The sequence below is a fragment of the Petromyzon marinus genome, chromosome 12 (genome assembly GCF_048934315.1).
Source record: "Petromyzon marinus isolate PM22_M1 ecotype Great Lakes invasive population chromosome 12, UKy_Petmar_22M1.pri1.0, whole genome shotgun sequence".
NCBI lineage: Eukaryota > Metazoa > Chordata > Hyperoartia > Petromyzontiformes > Petromyzontidae > Petromyzon > Petromyzon marinus.
The window spans coordinates 8,120,640-8,138,988 of NC_133678.1; the positions used below are offsets into that span (position 1 = coordinate 8,120,640).

At 49.4% G+C, this 18,349-nt stretch overlaps 1 protein-coding gene across 1 annotated transcript in view; it reads left to right on the forward strand.

Annotated features, from left to right (window-relative positions):
• The window catches only part of LOC116941597 (uncharacterized), an 81,124-nt gene extending 66,680 nt beyond the window's left edge, over positions 1–14,444 (forward strand). The window contains exons 45-58 of the mRNA XM_032952799.2: positions 256–351; positions 578–676; positions 1,083–1,208; positions 1,361–1,458; positions 1,631–1,757; positions 2,431–2,614; positions 4,582–4,739; positions 5,250–5,428; positions 6,587–6,725; positions 8,045–8,238; positions 9,697–9,859; positions 10,523–10,606; positions 11,294–11,398; positions 12,680–14,444. Of these exons, the coding sequence (XP_032808690.2) occupies positions 256–351; positions 578–676; positions 1,083–1,208; positions 1,361–1,458; positions 1,631–1,757; positions 2,431–2,614; positions 4,582–4,739; positions 5,250–5,428; positions 6,587–6,725; positions 8,045–8,238; positions 9,697–9,859; positions 10,523–10,606; positions 11,294–11,398; positions 12,680–12,973 (2,046 nt within the window). The 3' untranslated portion in view covers positions 12,974–14,444. The remainder of the gene's footprint in view (positions 1–255; positions 352–577; positions 677–1,082; positions 1,209–1,360; positions 1,459–1,630; positions 1,758–2,430; positions 2,615–4,581; positions 4,740–5,249; positions 5,429–6,586; positions 6,726–8,044; positions 8,239–9,696; positions 9,860–10,522; positions 10,607–11,293; positions 11,399–12,679) is intronic.
• The last annotated feature ends 3,905 nt before the right edge of the window (positions 14,445–18,349 follow it).

Sequence of the window (18,349 nt, forward strand, 5' to 3'; positions counted from 1 at the left end):
TATTGGCCTAATTGCCACGAATTTGCAAACTCCAATTAATTTATTAGGGTTTCCGAGTTTGACTGTGCTTACAAAAATGACCTTGCATTTTCCTAAGCTAACATTGCAACGAAATTAGCATGTCCTTGAAGGTCCTCATATGATTTACTGCAATTTTTTTTCAGCCTCAGGAAATGCCCAGCTGTCCGGCCATGTGATTGGTGCATACCGTGGGTTGCAGGATCAGTGGCGGTTTCTGGCTTTTGTTTCCCTCAGGACCATGATGTGCTCCTCATGAGCTTCAGGAGAGTGGCAGGCGGCCAAGATCTTCAAGGCCGAAGGGAGAAGCCCGCCAATGACATCATCAAGCAGGTGGGATGTTACATCATCCGGCACATTCACTTTTGGGACATTTTTAAAAGCCTATTCACGGCAACCGTCACTGGGAAATAATATCGATGTGTTTTTTGAGCCTCTGCTTTCAAATCGGCACACGTGTGAGCTGTTGCACGATAACACAGTCATAGCTTACCCGCAGTTCGTTTAATGTTGTTTAAGTTGTCGAGAGAGCTAAAAACTCTGTGTGTTCGCGATGCAGTATGTGGACATCTACACCCGCTTCACATCTATGAAGACGACGATCTACGAATATCTGAAATTCCTCAACGGAATAATTTTACCGCTCCGTGCCGATGAGGTTGGTTGGATGTCTGAATAAAAACGCGTCGTTTCTCTCCGATTAAGGTTTGTGTCAAACCCATTGTAAGCGGGTCGTGCGTTGTACCCCGCAGTCACCGCCAACACAATTAGGGCTTCTCATTAATCGTCATTCTCCGGTGGGGTTTCGCTTGCATTTCTTCGTGTACAACTATTATTAATACAATTGGGTACCTTTTAATTTCACTCCCAATATCAAGTTATTGACATGAATCGTTTTCACAGCAGTTTATTACACTTGCACAGAATATTCGTTTGACAGCTCATTTCCAGTCCGTTGCAAACGTAGCCGGTGCAGAGGCGAACTTCCGCTGACGCGAAGGCGATCGCGTAAACGCGCCCCCCCCCCCCCCCCCGACCCGGGGACTTTTGTGCGCTCCCCTCAGTTTCTGAAGGAGGCTGGAGAGATCGAGACGTCGCTGCGGTCCCGGAAGGAGGCGATCGGCCGCAAGTACGCCTGTGACCGCACGGCCAGCGTGGCTCGCCTCGAGAGCCTGCTGGAAGACTGCAAGGCAAGGGCCCGGGGGGAGGACACGGCGCTCACCCCGCACCGCTCGCGCAATTCCCCCGCCGGCTCTCGACCTCCTCGCGATTTCTTGACGCCAACGCTCAAACGCCTTGTTGTGTTGTCTCCCGTCGTGTGCGCTTTCCGCTTCCTCCAAAGGAGGAGCAGAGAAACGTCCCCGATAGGGAACTGCAGAGGCGCTTTAACGCATTAGCGGAGAGGGCCAAGGTTCCAGCTGAGCACGAGGCGGTGTCCCGGTAAGGAATTGCACCGCCACGACTCCGTTTTTCGGTATCAACCTTCGCTCTGTCATTCTCATCGACGTGCGTTTGGCATCCCCGCGGCAAGCGTAAGCCGAGCTGCGACGAACGCGCTTGTGTCCCTGCGCGTGTGTGCGAATCTTCTCCCGCGTGATCTTGCGCGAGGCAGCATCAAGCTGCTCTTTGCCGAAATCCCCAAGCAGCTGCAGGAGACACTGGGCAGCCTGCAGGGTGCCCTTGCCTGGCAGCGCGTCAGGAAAGACATCACCGTCATCCAGGCCTGGAACCTCGACTCGGTGGGTGCAGCCACCCTGCCCTGAATGCCCTCTTAAGGTGTGGCGATGCGGGGGCAACTAGTGGTGAATGGTACAATGCCTTCATTGTCCGATGGAAATTACTCCTGGTGTTGTTCGTGCGGTTCATCATTAATCACCTGCCCCTTGACTGCTTCGGCTGTGGTGGCGCCTATGATCCCGCTGCTGTCAACGTCCTCCACTGTTGCCGCGTATTTGTGTGGTTATCTGCATATTAAATTGGATAATAGGATACATCTTCCACCACCTTTGGGTGACCATTCCAATTTGCGGAAAGGTATGCATAATAGGATTACTTCACGCTGATGAGAGACCACTTCTGGATGCATCAGCTGCAGATAAAAGTAGATAATGGTATTTATTTCCGAGTGACTCCTCGCATCAACGGAAAGGTGCCGACGATAGACCCCTGATGCTCGGATAGTGGGCCTTTCACACGGATCGATTGAGAGTGCGAATAAAAGTAGCCGTGGATAACGAAAAAATCTCAACACGTCTCGTCAACATCATCGCCCTCGAGAGAGGAGGAAATAACAAGATAGGAGGCGTCGCGAGCAATGTCGAGAGAGAGAGATCTTCTGCATAGTAGAGCGAGAGGGACGGAGGGTAGCACGGCGATAACCGGCAAAACACCGCTGCGTCCGTCCGACATCAGTTCAAGAAGATGTCGAGCCAGGAGCGGGAGGAGCGCATGTCCGGCCTGCGCGGCCACCACGAGGAGTTCCGGCGCGCGGGGCAGCGGGCGGGCAGCGTGGGGGTCCCCGAGTGGACGTCCGTGCAGGCGGACGTGGAGGCTTGCGAGCGCCGCTACCGGGAGCTGCAGGAGAGGCTGCGCTTGGGTCAGTGGTGGCGCCAACCCCCCCTCACCCTCCCCCCCGCCTACACCCCCGGTGGGGCTGCTCACTGCTGTGGCGGACCCTGGCCCCAGAAAGTCACTCACAGTGTGGCGCACGTTGCTTGTCACTTCACAACCAAGGTTGAATGCACCATTGGAACCTCCTTTGCCAGTAGCGAAATATGATCATTAGTTTTTTACCCTTTTAGCTGGCAACAAAACTGACACCTTTTTTTTACAAGCAGTCATGTTGGCATTGACCACAATACCTGCGGTCGGAATGCAAACAAAAAACATAACTATGATAATGTATTGGCACTGTCCTTGAAATTGATTGGTCCACACCCGAGACAGCTTTCCTTAGAGACTTTTGGCGTCATCTGGTCCAACACCCACGTGAGACTAGACACCACGTGAGACTAGGCACCACGTGAGACTAGGCACCACGTGAGACTAGGCACCACGTGAGACTAGGCACCACGTGAGACTAGGCACCATGTGAGACTAGGCACCACGTGAGACTAGACACCACGTGAGACTAGGCACCACGTGAGACTAGGCACCACGTGAGACTAGGCACCACGTGAGACTAGGCACCACGTGAGACTAGGCACCACGTGAGACTAGGCACCGCGTGAGACTAGGCACCACGTGAGACTAGGCACCACGTGAGACTAGGCACCACGTGAGACTAGGCACCACGTGAGACTAGGCACCACGTGAGACTAGGCACCATGTGAGACTAGGCACCACGTGAGACTAGGCACCATGTGAGACTAGGCGCCGCGTGAGACTAGGCGCCGCGTGAGACTAGACACCGCGTGAGACTAGGCACCACATGAGACTAGGCACCACGTGAGACTAGGCACCACGTGAGACTAGGCACCACGTGAGACTAGGCACCACGTGAGACTAGGCACCACGTGAGACTAGGCACCGCGTGAGACTAGGCACCGCGTGAGACTAGGCACCGCGTGAGACTAGGCACCGCGTGAGACTAGACACCACGTGAGACTAGGCTCTAAGGAAAGCTGTCTCGGGTGTGGACCAATCAATTTCAAGGACAGTGCCAATACATTATCAGAGTTATGTTTTTTGTTTGCATTCCGACCGCAGGTATTGTGGTCGGAATGCAAACATGACTCCTTGTAAAAAAAGGTGTCAGTTTTGTTGCCAGATAAAAGGGTAAAAAAACAATTATTATTATTATAAAAGTGTTGTTAAATCCGGCGCCACCTGACACACCCAATTAGTAAGGTTTGTCACGAAAACAGAACATGCCAATTCTAGTTCAACCACAACCAAGGTTGAATGTGTGAACGCGTTCACTTCCCCCCCCCCCCCCGCTCAGTCTGTAAGAGGGGGTTGGGGTTGGTGGGAGGGCGGTCATGGTAACTAATGTAAAGTTGACCCAACATTAATGCATTTTCTTTCATCAATTTGACTTACCATAAAGGACTTACCGGACATAAGTCTTAGAGATGATAACGAGCGCCAAAAGGATTCATAATTTACAGAGACGTCGTTGCGTGTGACATCATCTCGCAACCTTACGTGCCTTCCGCCGCGTCATGTCACCTTATCGTTTCTTACCTTTCCCACCTCACCACTTGCATTCTTTAATTGCCCTGCCATTTGGTCCTTTTTTTTTTAAGTGGTAATATCCATGTTGTCATTGTGCTTCAAATGAATGTTAATCTGTTGCTTAGCATTAAGTCAAAATTCTGATACCTTCTGACGTTTTTACTCATGCCTTGCTAACTACAGCGGAAACAAATCGAGGTTACCTAACTCAAACAAATACTACCGGTAGACATTAACGTGGCAAGCCTTTAAGCCAGTCTATTACACATTATATATGTATTGAAAATTGATCAAAGCCCTTTTTGGCTTTTTCGAAAATGAAATACGCTGTGAACATTCCATTGAGTGCATGCAATACTCGCACGCTGTGTGTTTTGTTTTTTGAAGAATCGGAGCAGAATGCCATGTGCAAGAAGACGGTGGGCAACCTGCAGTCCATGGGGTCACGCATGGACACGTGCAGAGAGAGGATCTCGCTCATCATCCGAAAGATCTTCCACAGCAACCCGGCCGTGGAGAACGCGCAGAGAATTCGTGAAATCCAGGTGTGTGTGTGTGTGTGTTGTCCAACAGTATGAATAGAGGTGTTAACCTAAAGTCAATTGATCGAATTATTCAGTTACCTGGCATCAGCCGAGTGATTCTTGACAGCAGCCGCTAGAATGAGGCTTTGTTGGTGCCGATCCAAGAACAGGCTTGGCTAACATGACTCTTTAGGTTCTTGCGGGGCTGTGCTGTACAGCTTTTCGGCGTTGTACCGCTTATTATTTGCTACGATGGCCAACACTTCTACATTCCGGAAGCCTCTTCCGGAACGCAGTCGTGCCCAACGACACGCGACGTATAAAACCCTGACAAACACACCGGAGATAATTTTTCGAGAGCTGCTCGAGTGAGGTGTTGTCAGATGCCCGTGCAACGACCACAGAAAATGTACGGCGCTGCAATCCGGCGTGACGGAACCATGCGAAGGGGGTAGGGGAATGAGGGGGAACGGGGGCACCGCGCAGCGACCAGGCTCGCTCAACGATCCCGGCCCTCCACTCGCTCTGCAGGATCTCCGCCGTGAGGCCGAGCAGGCGAAGGTGGACTACCAGCGGATGAAACAGGAGTGCCTGGCGGTGATGGCGGCCGCTCACCAGGTGGAGGGGCGCTCCTCCATGAACGAGCTGCTGCAGGCCAACCAGAGGAAGGTGGACGAGGCGTGTGGCCTTGCAGCCGTCGCCACGGACGTGTGAGTTCCCGTTGGAGCGGTGGTTCACCCCTGACCCTTCCCCCACCGGGTGTGACATGCGGAACCCCCTCAGGGCGACGCGCGACATGTCTGTGGAGTACGCGAGATGATTCACGGAACGTTTATCCATATTAACCATAAATATACGGCACCTGCTTCACATTGGACATCTCGCCAACGGTGGCGAGATGTTAGCTATCTCGCCTGGTATGCAGGAGGTCGTGGGTTCAATCCCGACCCTGACACCTGTTGTATATGGTGGTACCCCGGCTCTCGCATAATGTCGGCGATGCAGTCATTTTTAGTCTGTTGATGGTCGGCGATGCGGCAATCGACTCATCTCGGCGAGCCGTACACGATGCACCACCACGGTGCGTACGAGCGTTCAGGGTTTCAGCGCGATCGTCCTCGCTGCGTTTCGATATCGCGGAGTAGCACCACCGATTTCGGATCGATTGGTACCCCAGCCGAGGAGTTAAGTAACACCCCTGGAAAAAATAGTGTCCCAGAAATAAATTATTTAATAGCTTCGGCCATTTTGTATAATTTGGTACCCCGGGGTACCGCCATAAGGATCAGTTGGAGTTTGCATGTTTGATCACGTTTAGAAACGTGTTTTAGAGCATTGGCTGCTATACATTCGCACACGATAAGCCACTTTGCTGAGCTATCATTTGTGGCCAGGTCGCTTCAGAAAAAGAGCTGTACAGCACAGTGGGCCTTACCTATTAAAATGAAAATAGTAGTTTAAATAGTTTTTAATTTTAAATAGTTTGAAAATTAGAAGGCCATTTATGTGGGCGTCATGGGTGGTCCATATTTACAAAATGTGCTTAAATGGGCAGAACCAAATAGCGACATTGCCCCCTGCTGTAATAATACTGCTGACTCTAATCGTCTGTGAAACACTGCGCCTTCATGATAGCCTTGCGCTGTCAGTATGGCACGAATACCAAATGTTCCAACGATTCATTATGTTTGTTTTACGATTTTCTGTTCGTGTTTCCGACACGTGGTACATTCCAAACAATAACCACACTGCCCATCGTTACAGGTCTACGCTTCGTTGTTGACAGAGCTTATTGTTGGCATTTCAAAGAGTTGGCCGTTTGTTCCCACGAACGTTTTATGTGAATTGTTTTTGTTTTATTGGCCCAGGTTCCAGAAGATAGACTTTGTCGTAAAGAACACGGAGCGAGCAGAGTCCCAAGTGAAGGATTACGAGAGGAGACTGTGTGAAGAGGAATTGCGTGCATGCGACGCCAACGGCATCAAGACTCAAATCAACCACATCAAGGTACAATCACACCAGCCTAGCTTTTCACTGTACGTAAAGTTTTATTTTCAAAACTATGCCCTGGATAATTTTTGTTTTAAATGTCTTGTCATTAAAATAAAGCCGATTTTTAGTTTGTTTGTTTTTACTACTTGATTGCCACTTGATTGCTATCAATGATTAGGGCACCACATTATGAGCCCGGAGACCTGAGTTCAATCTCTGGCCATGGCTAACATCAGGGGTGAATGATATCAGAATTGTGGTCCCTGTGCCCCTCTCCACCCTCACCACTGCACACCGAGCAGCATGGTAAAGTGTGGTCAAACATCCCCCACGATCAACATGGTGTGCAGAGGCAAGGCCTTCGTGGCAGCAGTAGACTCTAAAACATTATATCAGTAGATAAACTGGAAAACTCTTTAGAAGCCTTCATAAGTTTCCCAATGTTATTCCTATTGTACTATTGGCATGATGTCAAGAGGTGAAGGTTCCGTTTAAAATTCATGCAAAGCAATGCATTACCCCATTTTATAGATATAATTGTGGAAGTAAATATCATAGGACTACTGCAGAGATCCCTTGAAGTGACCTATTTTATCCATACTCGAAGGTGATGCACTTTCCCACACATCCTACACAGGAAAACTTTGCCAAATTAAACATCTTATTTATTTGAGAGATTTTTGTTCAGTCATTGGTGATGGGAATGAGACTTTGTTAATTGTGGGTGACTACCCAGATTCAAACTCAGGCTCTTAACATTGGTGGCCCAAAGCTCTGATTCCTGAAAAACGTCAGTGCCTAATTTTTCATGAAATTTAAAAGTTTATAAAGCTGCTGTTGTTTTCTTATGTTGATATTAGCCTGCTGGGAAAAGGCCTCCCCCATTTTCTTATATTCTTTCCTTTCCTCAGTTGTTCCTGGCCAGAAGTGACCTCTGACCTCTGTGATATTTTCTCACCGACATATCTTCCACTGTCTTCCTCTGCTTCTATTGCCATCTCTTGGTGTTTATGTGGACACAGTACGTAGCCAACCGTGCTTATCGGAGGTGAGGGGGAAAGGACAACAAACTTAGCACAAAAAGCAGTTCTAAAGAAACGAGTTTTCGATCTAGATTTAAAAGTGCACAGCTCCAGTGGCTTCCTAATACCAAAAGGAAGAGGCGTTCCAGACGGCCGCAGATCTGCACTCCGTAGTCACTCCGCTTTAAACCACTCGTCAACACTTTTTCTTACTTGGGCACTGGGCGGCCCTTCAAACGTAAGGGTCTCCGGGCACCTCTCCTACCCACGTGTTTCCGTCATGTACTAATAACCCGACGCCCATCGCTGCAGCACCTGGAGAGGCAGGCGGCCGAGAACCAGTGGGCCTTCCAGGAGCTGGAGCGGCAAGTGGAGGCGGCACGCTCCTCCAACGACAAGATGCACGCGGCGCACGGCGAGCGCGACGGCAATCTGGAGCGCTACGGGGGCAGGGCCGACGACATGGTCAAGCGCTGGCGCCAAGTGCGCGCGCACGGCGTAGAGTGGTGGGTGTCTACGATTGAGAGGGCAGGGTCCCGCAAAGCCGTTGCCGGGTTTTTGCCGCCGGCACAGGCTGTGGCTGGGTATGTGCGCGTTGAACTTCTTTCGCACCGTACGTAGCCAAGTCTGCTGATCGGAGGTGCGGGGGAAGGACGATAATCTAACACACGCAAAAAAAAAAGCAAGGCTGCTCGACTCCTTCTTCCCGCAGGATGAGTGCCTAGGATGATGGGGTGAGTGCCCGTTGAAATTGCAGGTCGATTTGATCTCCCCGTGTGGCAGCTGAAACGACGGGTAGACCAGAGTCAGCCCACCGGCAGGTTGCGTGTGGTGGGATAAAGTGTGGGTACTCTGACACGCACGCTTCCAAGACATCTGGCGAGCGTGAAAGGGTTGGAAAACTTACCCGAGAGAGGGGTCCCATCGAGCTCCGTCTACTGGTGGCTTCCTTCCCCCCGTACCCGCCGATGAGCACGGTTGACCACGTACAGTGCGAAAATAAAGTTCAACGTACGTACAGTGGCTGCACCTTTACCTCGATGGAGGTTCTCTCGGCATCTGTGCACCGGTTCATGAGAGCAGAGATCCCCCCAAATGCCGAGCTTAAGTGAGAACGTTAGGCCTCTTGACGCTTAGTGGTGCAGTCATTGACGTTCAATCACTTGACACGTTGCCGGTTGGGTGTTTCTTGCTAATGCTTTGAGAGCCTGGGCAATCATTGCACTACTGTCAATAACACTGCCTCGGAAAATATACAGAGTGTATAATAAGGGGACGTTTTGAGCAATGGTAGTGTTATTGATAAACGTGTTTAGTTATTTGTTCTTTGTGCACCAATGTCAAGGCAGTATCACTCTGAGGTTGTTTTAGAAGGCCTCTGTTACCAACACCGTTGCTCCATGCCGCATAGGCAGAGTTTTGTTTGATGTGAAAATTTTGGGGCGGAAGGGTTGGCAAGCAATGGTCCGCAAATTGCCCGATGAACCCTGTGACCTCAGTTCGATTCCCGGCCACGGCTAACCCCAGTGGCGAGTGATATCTGCACCGATTCTGGGCTCCCTCTTCACCCTCCCGTAATGACCAACGTGGTGAAGTATGGTCAAACAGTCCACAGCACCGAAAAGGCTTGAGGAGGCCTTCATCAGGCGGAGCACTGACAAAGGCCCTTATTATGAATTATGAATGGCCTTTACATTTGATTATGTGAGATAACTCAATGTATTCCTGTTTTAACTGGACAAGAATTGGTGAAAAAAAAGTTTTATAATGGACTGAATCGGTCAAAATCTCTTCGATTGATAACCTGATTTAATCATGGGTGGCCGCCTGAATTCAACCCCATCGCTGCCATGAACGCTTACTCGCCAATATCTCAACCGCTGAGCTCCCTGAGCCACCGGGCTGCATCCCGGTCAAGGGTCAGCGAGCGACGGAGTTGCCGTGCGCCTCGCTCTGTCTTGCAGCCTCAAGCCGCTGGAGTCCACGCTGCAGTCCATGTCCAACTACGAGCAGTCTCATGTGAGCCTGCGCCGCTGGTACGACGACGTGATCGCTCAGCTCGAGCAGCTCAAGAGCATCAAGGGAGACGACGACCACGAGCTCAAGATGGCCATCGCCCGCTTGGAGGTGCCCGTCACGGCCGCCGTTCCGTCCTTGCCGTTGCTCGATGCAGCAGAGTGCAGCCTCGGTGTTGAGCGTGTGCGGAGTTAACTGGATCGGCCCTTTTCATTTTGGCCGTAGTCTTAGTCAATCGGCGACGGCCCGTGGAAATCTCTCCGCGTCGTAGTCCGTGGATCCTATCGCGCTGTTCTCAGTCTAGTTCACGAGAGCTGTAAACATTTCAATCCAGTCTCTTGGAGTGAGGGGTGCGCACAGCTCGGCCGATCGGCGAGCTCAGTAAATATCTTTCCATCGTATATATCCAATTACCCATTTTTGTCTACTCCTTTGCTGCACTATAGTGTCTAGCAGCTTTGCTGAATGATCTTAGTCGCTGTTTTTATTCAGACGAGTTCACTTTGTCTCATCATTGTTAATCTTGCTGTGGTGTTTGGCGAGTATTTACAGTAATTGTCATGCCTCTGTGCGTGGCAATCTTCCTTCGCCCGTAGACATTGTTGACCGGTGAGTAGATGATAATGATGATGACCACGAGTGGCCGAACATTCCACCTACAAAATCAACACTGGACGTCGCGATGGGTACTGCTAAGCGGGGGCAGCCATCCCTGCCAAGTGTGCCGCCCACAAAGCGTCCTGTTTGTTTGCCCCTCTTTGCGTGCCTTTTCAGAAACTTGTGGAAGAGATTGAAAAGAACAACCGCAGCCTCGGCGACTGCCAGAATTATGCTGAGCAGGTCACAGAGACACTGAAGGTAAGCCCCAGGAGTTTGAGGTCCTCATACGCCACGTTCCTCTGTCAGCCACACTGTCAGCAAACAAACGTTTCCGAGCTTAGGCTTTTTTGGTCCTCGGCCCTCAGATCTGGAACGCTCTCGGCCTGAAGAACTGTGCCTGACGACTGAGATTCTCCCATTTAGAGAGAAACTAAAAACCTATTTCCTATGATATGTTAGATAAACTAAAAAGTTCTATTTATTGATTTTTTACATATATTTTCTGTACGGCGTCCTGAAGCCCCTTGTTGGGTCAAATGCGCCTTAAGGCGCCACAGTATGCAGGAGGTTGTGGGTCCGAACCCGTCTCTCACACCTCTATATTTGGAGTTTGCATGTTTCTCTCCCTATGGTCACGTGGATTTTTCTCTGGGTCTTCAGGTTTTTCCCTCCACATTTAAAATCAACGTGCGTTTAGATTATTTGGCCGATATAAATTTACACCCGATAAGCCACTTCGTTGGGTGATCATTTGTGGCTAGGTCGCTTGTGATAAAGACCTATATAGCTCAAGTGGGCCTTACCTGGTAAAATAGTCTTCATAAGTGGAAATTAGATATTGTACCCACGTGTATGCATGATGGCGGTGCTTACCAGTTTCCATTTCAGATTAATTATGTTTTAGTTATACGCTTGTTAACGCAAATTTTGTTTGCGTTCTCTCAGGCTTACGAAACAATTCTGCGCAAGTACCGAGTGCTGCTGACCAAGGATTATGGCTACAACTTGCCACCGCAGAAGAACTTGGTGTACGACGGCCTCCTGAAGGAGGTGAGAGACGGACACAATGATGGCGGCACAAGTTGACCTTAATGCAGACCAAGGACAACAATGCGTTGGCTTGAAGGTCGCGTCCGTGATTCCTTTGCACTTGATTTACGGAGCCCAATGGCATTGGCTCTAAAGTTATCTTGCTGGGAATAAAAAAAATAAGTGTTCTCATGCTCAAATGAATGCTGGACAGCTCTCATCTCCATTGGTGGTCTTGAACCGGCGGTGTAAAGTGAAGTCCGTTCGCCTATAATGCGTGTTTTCATAACGCGAATTGGATATAACGCGATGTATGTATTTGGAACGCAACGCCAGCGTTATGTGGGAACAGGCTGAATTTTATTCCTATGGTGGGGAACAGTCGGCATTTAGGAACGTGTCATTCTTGACCATATTTCACCACACTGGCCAGTGCTGGTTGGTGTCCACGACCAGTTCACATATCACTCGCCACGGACGTTGGCAATGGCTGGGAATCAAACTCAAGTTTGCCGGGCTCAAAGCACGATGCGCTAACCACTGCACCGCCGCTCCACCCCGATGATAATTATGTTACGCTTGTCGTCTGATGCGCAGTGCAACGTCAATCTAATAAGAGTAGGCCGTGTGTGCCGGCGTCACGATACAAATTTACCAAAATTATCACTTGCTCGCCAATTGCTCAATTGGGCAAAATCCACATAGAATCGCCCCCTCTCCTGCCTACTGGCAATCTCATGCCATCTTGCAGGCTGGTGCTGTGTATATCTTGTACTGCAGAGGGACAGCTGCCACTATATGTATGTTGAATTTATTTCACAACGTACGCGACCAACCGTGCAAATCAGAGATGCGGGGGGGAATGATAACAAACTAAACACAAAAAGCAGTTCAAAATTTGTTTTCAATCTAGATTTAAAAGTGCATAGCTCCAGTGGCTTCCTAATATCGGAAGAAACAGCGTTCTAGAAAGCCGCAAAAGCGGATCCGAAAGCGCATGATGCACTGACCGTCTTTGTTTGATGTCTAGCAGCCAAAAGCCGCTGTGAGGATGACCGGGAAGTTTGTGTGATGGTTTATGCTCCTTGACGAGATCGGCGAAGTACTGGGGGGGTCCCCTTCGATAGCCTTCAAGCAGGGCATCGGAATTCTTGACAGTACGAGCGACGTGAAGGCAATTTGAGCCTCCGAGGCACTTTGGCGAGCGCCCTCTCTGCATGCAAATCCCTATCCCTCGTGTGGAATACCCTTGGGCTGACCTCTGCCGCGCGTGCGTTTTAATCACGCCCCCTCGTTTCCCAGTACATGGAGCTGCAGGCTCGTCTCAAGGATCTGGGCGGCGTGATCCACGACCTGCAGGGGAAGCTGCAGGCCAAACTCACGTTCCGCGTGCACCACATCCTCCGCAAGGTCCTCGTCATGGTCGACGGCATCGAGATGCCCCTGATGGACGCCTTCGACCAGGGCCACATCTCCAAGGAGAAGTTCGCCGAGCTCGTCTCCTGGCAGGGAGAGAAGCAGGAGCTGGAGCTCATCAGCGAGGGATGCCAGATCTATTCGGCAGATGGCATCAACTACCAGGCCACGGCCTTCTAAGGCCTTTGGGCCTCGCTGCTAAAAGGCGCCCGGCACTACAGGGCACTCCTGGGCAGTGGGTGGCACTGCTGACTGAGCTGCTCTGTAGGACGATGGCTGATCACGTGGTGTAGCAGGGAGATAAAAGTTCACCATAACTGGGATAGCCTCTAGAGAAGTGGTTTTTCAATCGTTCTTAATCCAGGAACTTCTGTACTGCCAACCCTCACTTTTTTTTTCACAGACCACCATGCACCAATAGCATCTCTTTCGAAAAGACAAAATACTCAAAATCACCGTATGTACAACAGTTCCACAGACCGATTCTCACAGCCTTGCGGACCACCAGTGATTCACGGACCACTGGTTAGGAACCACTTCTGGTGAGGATGCAAGGTTTCGTGTAACAATAACAGTGCTCTCTGTTTACTCAGGACGGACAGCCTCAACGAGCATGAGGATTATTTTCCGGAGGATCCTGCTGCATTGGGATTGCTTGGCCAATTGCATTAATGTGTGTTTGGCTTCACGCGGGCGGTGGACGCCAATCCATAGGGAAATTCCAGCATTCGATGGGATAACAATTAAAAATTCTGCACAGATCGATTCATTCCACTTGCTGCACTACCATCTCCTGGTCACCTCGCAGCTCAGTGGGTTTGGAAATGTCACAAAGTTCGTGTGATCTGCCAACCACCACCTTCCAAAGTGCCGGACTACAGGCTTGTGCCACCGCACCTGGCTTTAGAAGATAGAGTGCACGTGCTTGATCTGCTTATGGCTCAATGATACGAGCAATGCTGCCTGGTAGATACAATATTGTTTAAACCCGCGGGCTTATGGTGAAAGCAGTCGAGAAACTATAGTGATATTGTTGTGTGGAAGGAGATGGACGCTCAATGGAAGTAGAAAGAATAGTATTTTGAATGCCACAGTAGTATTTCCCGCACCTCCGATTAGCACGGTTGGTTACGTACGGTGCGAAAGAAGTTCAACATACATACATACGTAGTATTTGTCACGGGACGCATGGGAAAGCTCTTGTTTATTGGTTATACGACACCATGCTCTCCTTCTTTGGTGCTTCTGCAAACCGTAGCAAAGGGTTATCACTTGAGGTTTAATCAAACTTAGCGAAGGATTTTATCCGACACACAGGCAGAAACGTAGAAGATAATGCTGGATTCATATATGCTAAGTGTATGCTTTTATTGAGGTGTTTATCGCTGCTTTGAGCATTTTAGGGGATACGCTATTTCTTATAAAACGTTTGGTATGAAAGCAAAGTAGTCAAGCTCTAAAATTACACCCTTTAATTTGTATTGTTTTACTGGCTTCGGTTTTAAAAAGAAATAAAGCAACGCCTCACTGTGTTACTTTAAACGGCTTCTTCGTAAATGGTACAACAAATGACAGTCGTGTAAGCAAAAAATACGTTCCAGACAATAAAAGCACAAGACAAAATCGTGGCATACTTTGCACGTCAGGATGACATGTTTTTTTCTGTATATATTTTGTACACGGCGTATGAACAATGTAAACGGAGCTGAGAAATGCGGCCTTTTAATTTTAGGCAGGAGCAGGAAAAGACAACTTGTTTGCTAGTTTCATTGTTATCAGGAGTCGTCAGCCTTTGTGCACGAGGGACTTATACTGACAGCGTGCATTTTTCTGACGAATGGGGTTTTCTCGTTGGCTGCAAAAAAATGATTGCATTTGGTTCAACAAAACACAAATAATGGCATTTCCAGTCAAAATTAACCCATTCTTATTTTAACAGATAACGGTTAATTTACAAAAGCTGCCATTAATGTTATATCAGAAACTGGGAAGCAGTTGGAAAAATTTCAATATCTGAATTGCACCTCCCAACATTTCTTCGTCGAAATATGTATTTGCTGATATGTGTTTGCTAAAGCCATCCTGGAAACTCCAAAGCAGTAAAATATGTATTTTTTTATTACTGTCATTTTGCAGCACAAATTGACAATCATTTTCCCTCCGCTGCATTGAACATCGACGTACGACATCAAAGGCAACCCCAATAAAATCGTAAAGACAAGTGCCGACTATTTGCAAACCAGGTATCCTGTTTAATATTCAGATAAGGCTCGGGGCTGACGTCTAATTGTTGGTGGCAAGCTGTGAAATGCCAATCCGGTGCACGGACAGCGAATAGCTGAGGGTTGGGTCTGCATATTGCAGCCTGGTGCCGAGTCTAGAGTTTACCGTTAGCTTTCACACCCAAAACCCAAGAGTGCTGTACAGAGCCAGGGGTGGTGGGCTGGGGGGAAAGGCTTCTTGCCTCTGCTGTCTGGCTACATACAGTGCGAAAGAAGTTCGACGTGGATACGTCTGGCCTCAGTGCACCATCGCGGGATTTAGCCCCGAGCATCATCAGTACGAGCTGTGTTGCTCAAGCAGTGCCAGCACGACAACAACAAAAAAAATCATGGCGTGGGAAACAGGACAGTCTCCCCACGCGAGCCACTCTTGTTGAGTAAAAAAAAAGAAAATCACGACGAACGACGTCAACCCTGGCCGACCGAACGTCGAGCCAACGATCTTCCGGCCTCCAGAGGAGCAACTCAGGCCACCGTGACGGGACCAAAGGACCGTGAGAAATACGGCGCGGCAGGTAGAGACGTTTCGCGATGAGCACTTGGCTGCCCCACGTGGAAAACTGCCCGATGACTGCACAACGAATACGGCCGTTATAATGACCGTCACAAAACAATGACGGATTAGAGCCACTTTGAAATACGCTGCTGAATTAGTGCCCCTCAGGCCCAGCGGTGGGGGTTGTTTGGCCATACTTCACCATGACTAGTGATGGGGGGGGGGGGTGGAGGTTGGGGGGAGGCAGGACCGGTAATGACATCACTTGTAACTGATGTCAGCCATGGCCAGGTTGTTATTCATGCGAAATACATTGCATGAATAACAACAAAAAACGGTAAAATGAAAATAAAATGAAACTGTACACACTGCCTTCTGATGAGTGCAAATAACTAACCATATAAACCTGTAGGTCAAAAGGTTAAAATGTGGGGATCGGATGGTGTGGCAAGAGACCCAGGCAGAGAATTGCGCTGTGGGAGGAGGGGGGGGCGTGTGACCTCGGACAACTGTAAACTCATTAGCTCTGCTTAATAAGTGCCCTCAAATTGCGAGTTTAAAAAACGCAAGGAAGGGATGGGGGAAAAAAGGCCCTAATAGAAACAAATGTACGAATAATACACGACCGTTAAATCAAGGGGGAATTAAAATTCATTATTTGTACAAACTATGAATCTGTAGATATGAACGAAGATGCACATGTAGTGGAGCGGTGGTGCAGTGGTTAGCACACGCAGTGGTTAGTGGTGCAGTGGTTAGCACACTGCACCACCACAGTTAACACATTGCACACTGCACTTGGATACCCGGTGACCTGATGTGGAGGACCCTGAGGAAAATCCACGCGTCCACGGGCAGAACATGCACACTCCAAATATAGTCGGGATCAAACCCACGACCTCCTGTATACCGGGCGAGGAATTTAACATATTACCACCGTGGCACCCCACAGGCCTGATTGCTAATGAGACCTTAAAGACTGAAATCGGCCAAGATGTTGCCTGCCTAAATATAACATTTTAGTCCCCGAAGGTCCAGAATTCAATTAAAAAATGTTTTGTACATGGAGAGAAGGCCTTCCTGTGAGTCGTTAGTTCATTGCACTCCCTCCTCCTGCACATCCACTCTGCATAAGGGCCTCCCAACACATTGTGGGCCACAAGGGACGTTTGATCATACTTCACACGCTGATCTGTGTGGGTTCGTGCAGGATGGTCGTGGGGGGGAGTGACCTTTGTGCACGGTGGTCACCCATGATTAGTTTACGAGATCTGACAGGATCGGGTGCATTCCACGTGGTTTGGTCATAACGAGCTTTTTTTTCTTCCTTGTATACAATTTGAAATCTGCAAGAACGTGGAGCCAAGTCTCCAAATGTCCCACTCCACATCCGAGATGCACTCCCTCATCCATTGGCTATAGCTTGAACAAACTAGTGGCTGATGGGAAAAGCGTCTGCATTTTGCAGAGAGCTTTCGTTTTCGTGTTGCAAAAAAGTGGATTCCCTGAGCGGCAGGTAGGTCCTGAGGGACGCTTGGCATGGCGTTGGCAGGGGATAGGTTCTCTGGGGACGATGATTCCTGGGTGCAAATGATGGATATGAGTGCTGGGAACGAGCGCTGCTGCTCAAGAATGTGACACGGGTGTGCCGGCCGCAGCGGGCTCCGGCGTGGTGAATGCGGTGCTTTATGTCTCGGTCTCTCCACACACACGAACGCACACACACCGGTAAACCTATCACACGCACACACACATGGATAAACCTGGCTATCACACACACACACACTCACGGGTAAAACCTATCACACACACACACATGGATAAACCTGGTGCACACATATACACACACGGGTAAACCTATCTCACACACACACACACATGGATACACCTGGCACACACACACTCACGGGTAAAACCTATCACACACACACATGGATAAACCTGGTGCACACACATACACACACGGGTAAACCTATCTCACACACACACACATGGATACACCTGGCACACACACACTCACGGGTAAAACCTATCACACACACACACATGGATAAACCTGGCGCACACACATACACACACGGGTAAACCTATCTCACACACACACACATGGATACACCTGGCACACACACACGGGTAAACCGATCTAACCCAAAAATAACTCCATTAAGCCTACGTGTTAAGCACACATGGATAAACCTGGCGCACACACACACGGATAAACCTGGCTCAAACACACACAGATAATCCTGGTTCACACACACACACGGGTAAACCTGGCTCAAACACATGGGTAAACCCGGCTCAAAGACACGGGTAAACCTGGCTTACACACACGGATAAACCTGGCTCAAACACACGGGTAAACCTGGTTCACACACACACACGGGTAAACCTGGCTCCACCACACGAATAAGCCTGGCTCAAACACACGGATAGACCTGGCTCAAACACACGGATAAACCTGGCTCAAACACACGGATAAACCTGGCTCAAACACACGATTAAGCCTGGCTCAAACACACGGATAAACCTGGCTCACACACACGGATAAACCTGGCTCAAACACACGGATAAACCTGGCTCAAACACACGGATAAACCTGGCTCACACACACGGATAAACCTGGCTCAAACACACGGGTAAACCTGGTTCACACACACACACACACGGGTAAACCTGGCTCAAACACACGGGTAAACCTGGCTCAAACACACGGGTAAACCTGGCTCAAACACACACGGGTAAACCTGGCTGAAACACACACGGATAAACCTGGCT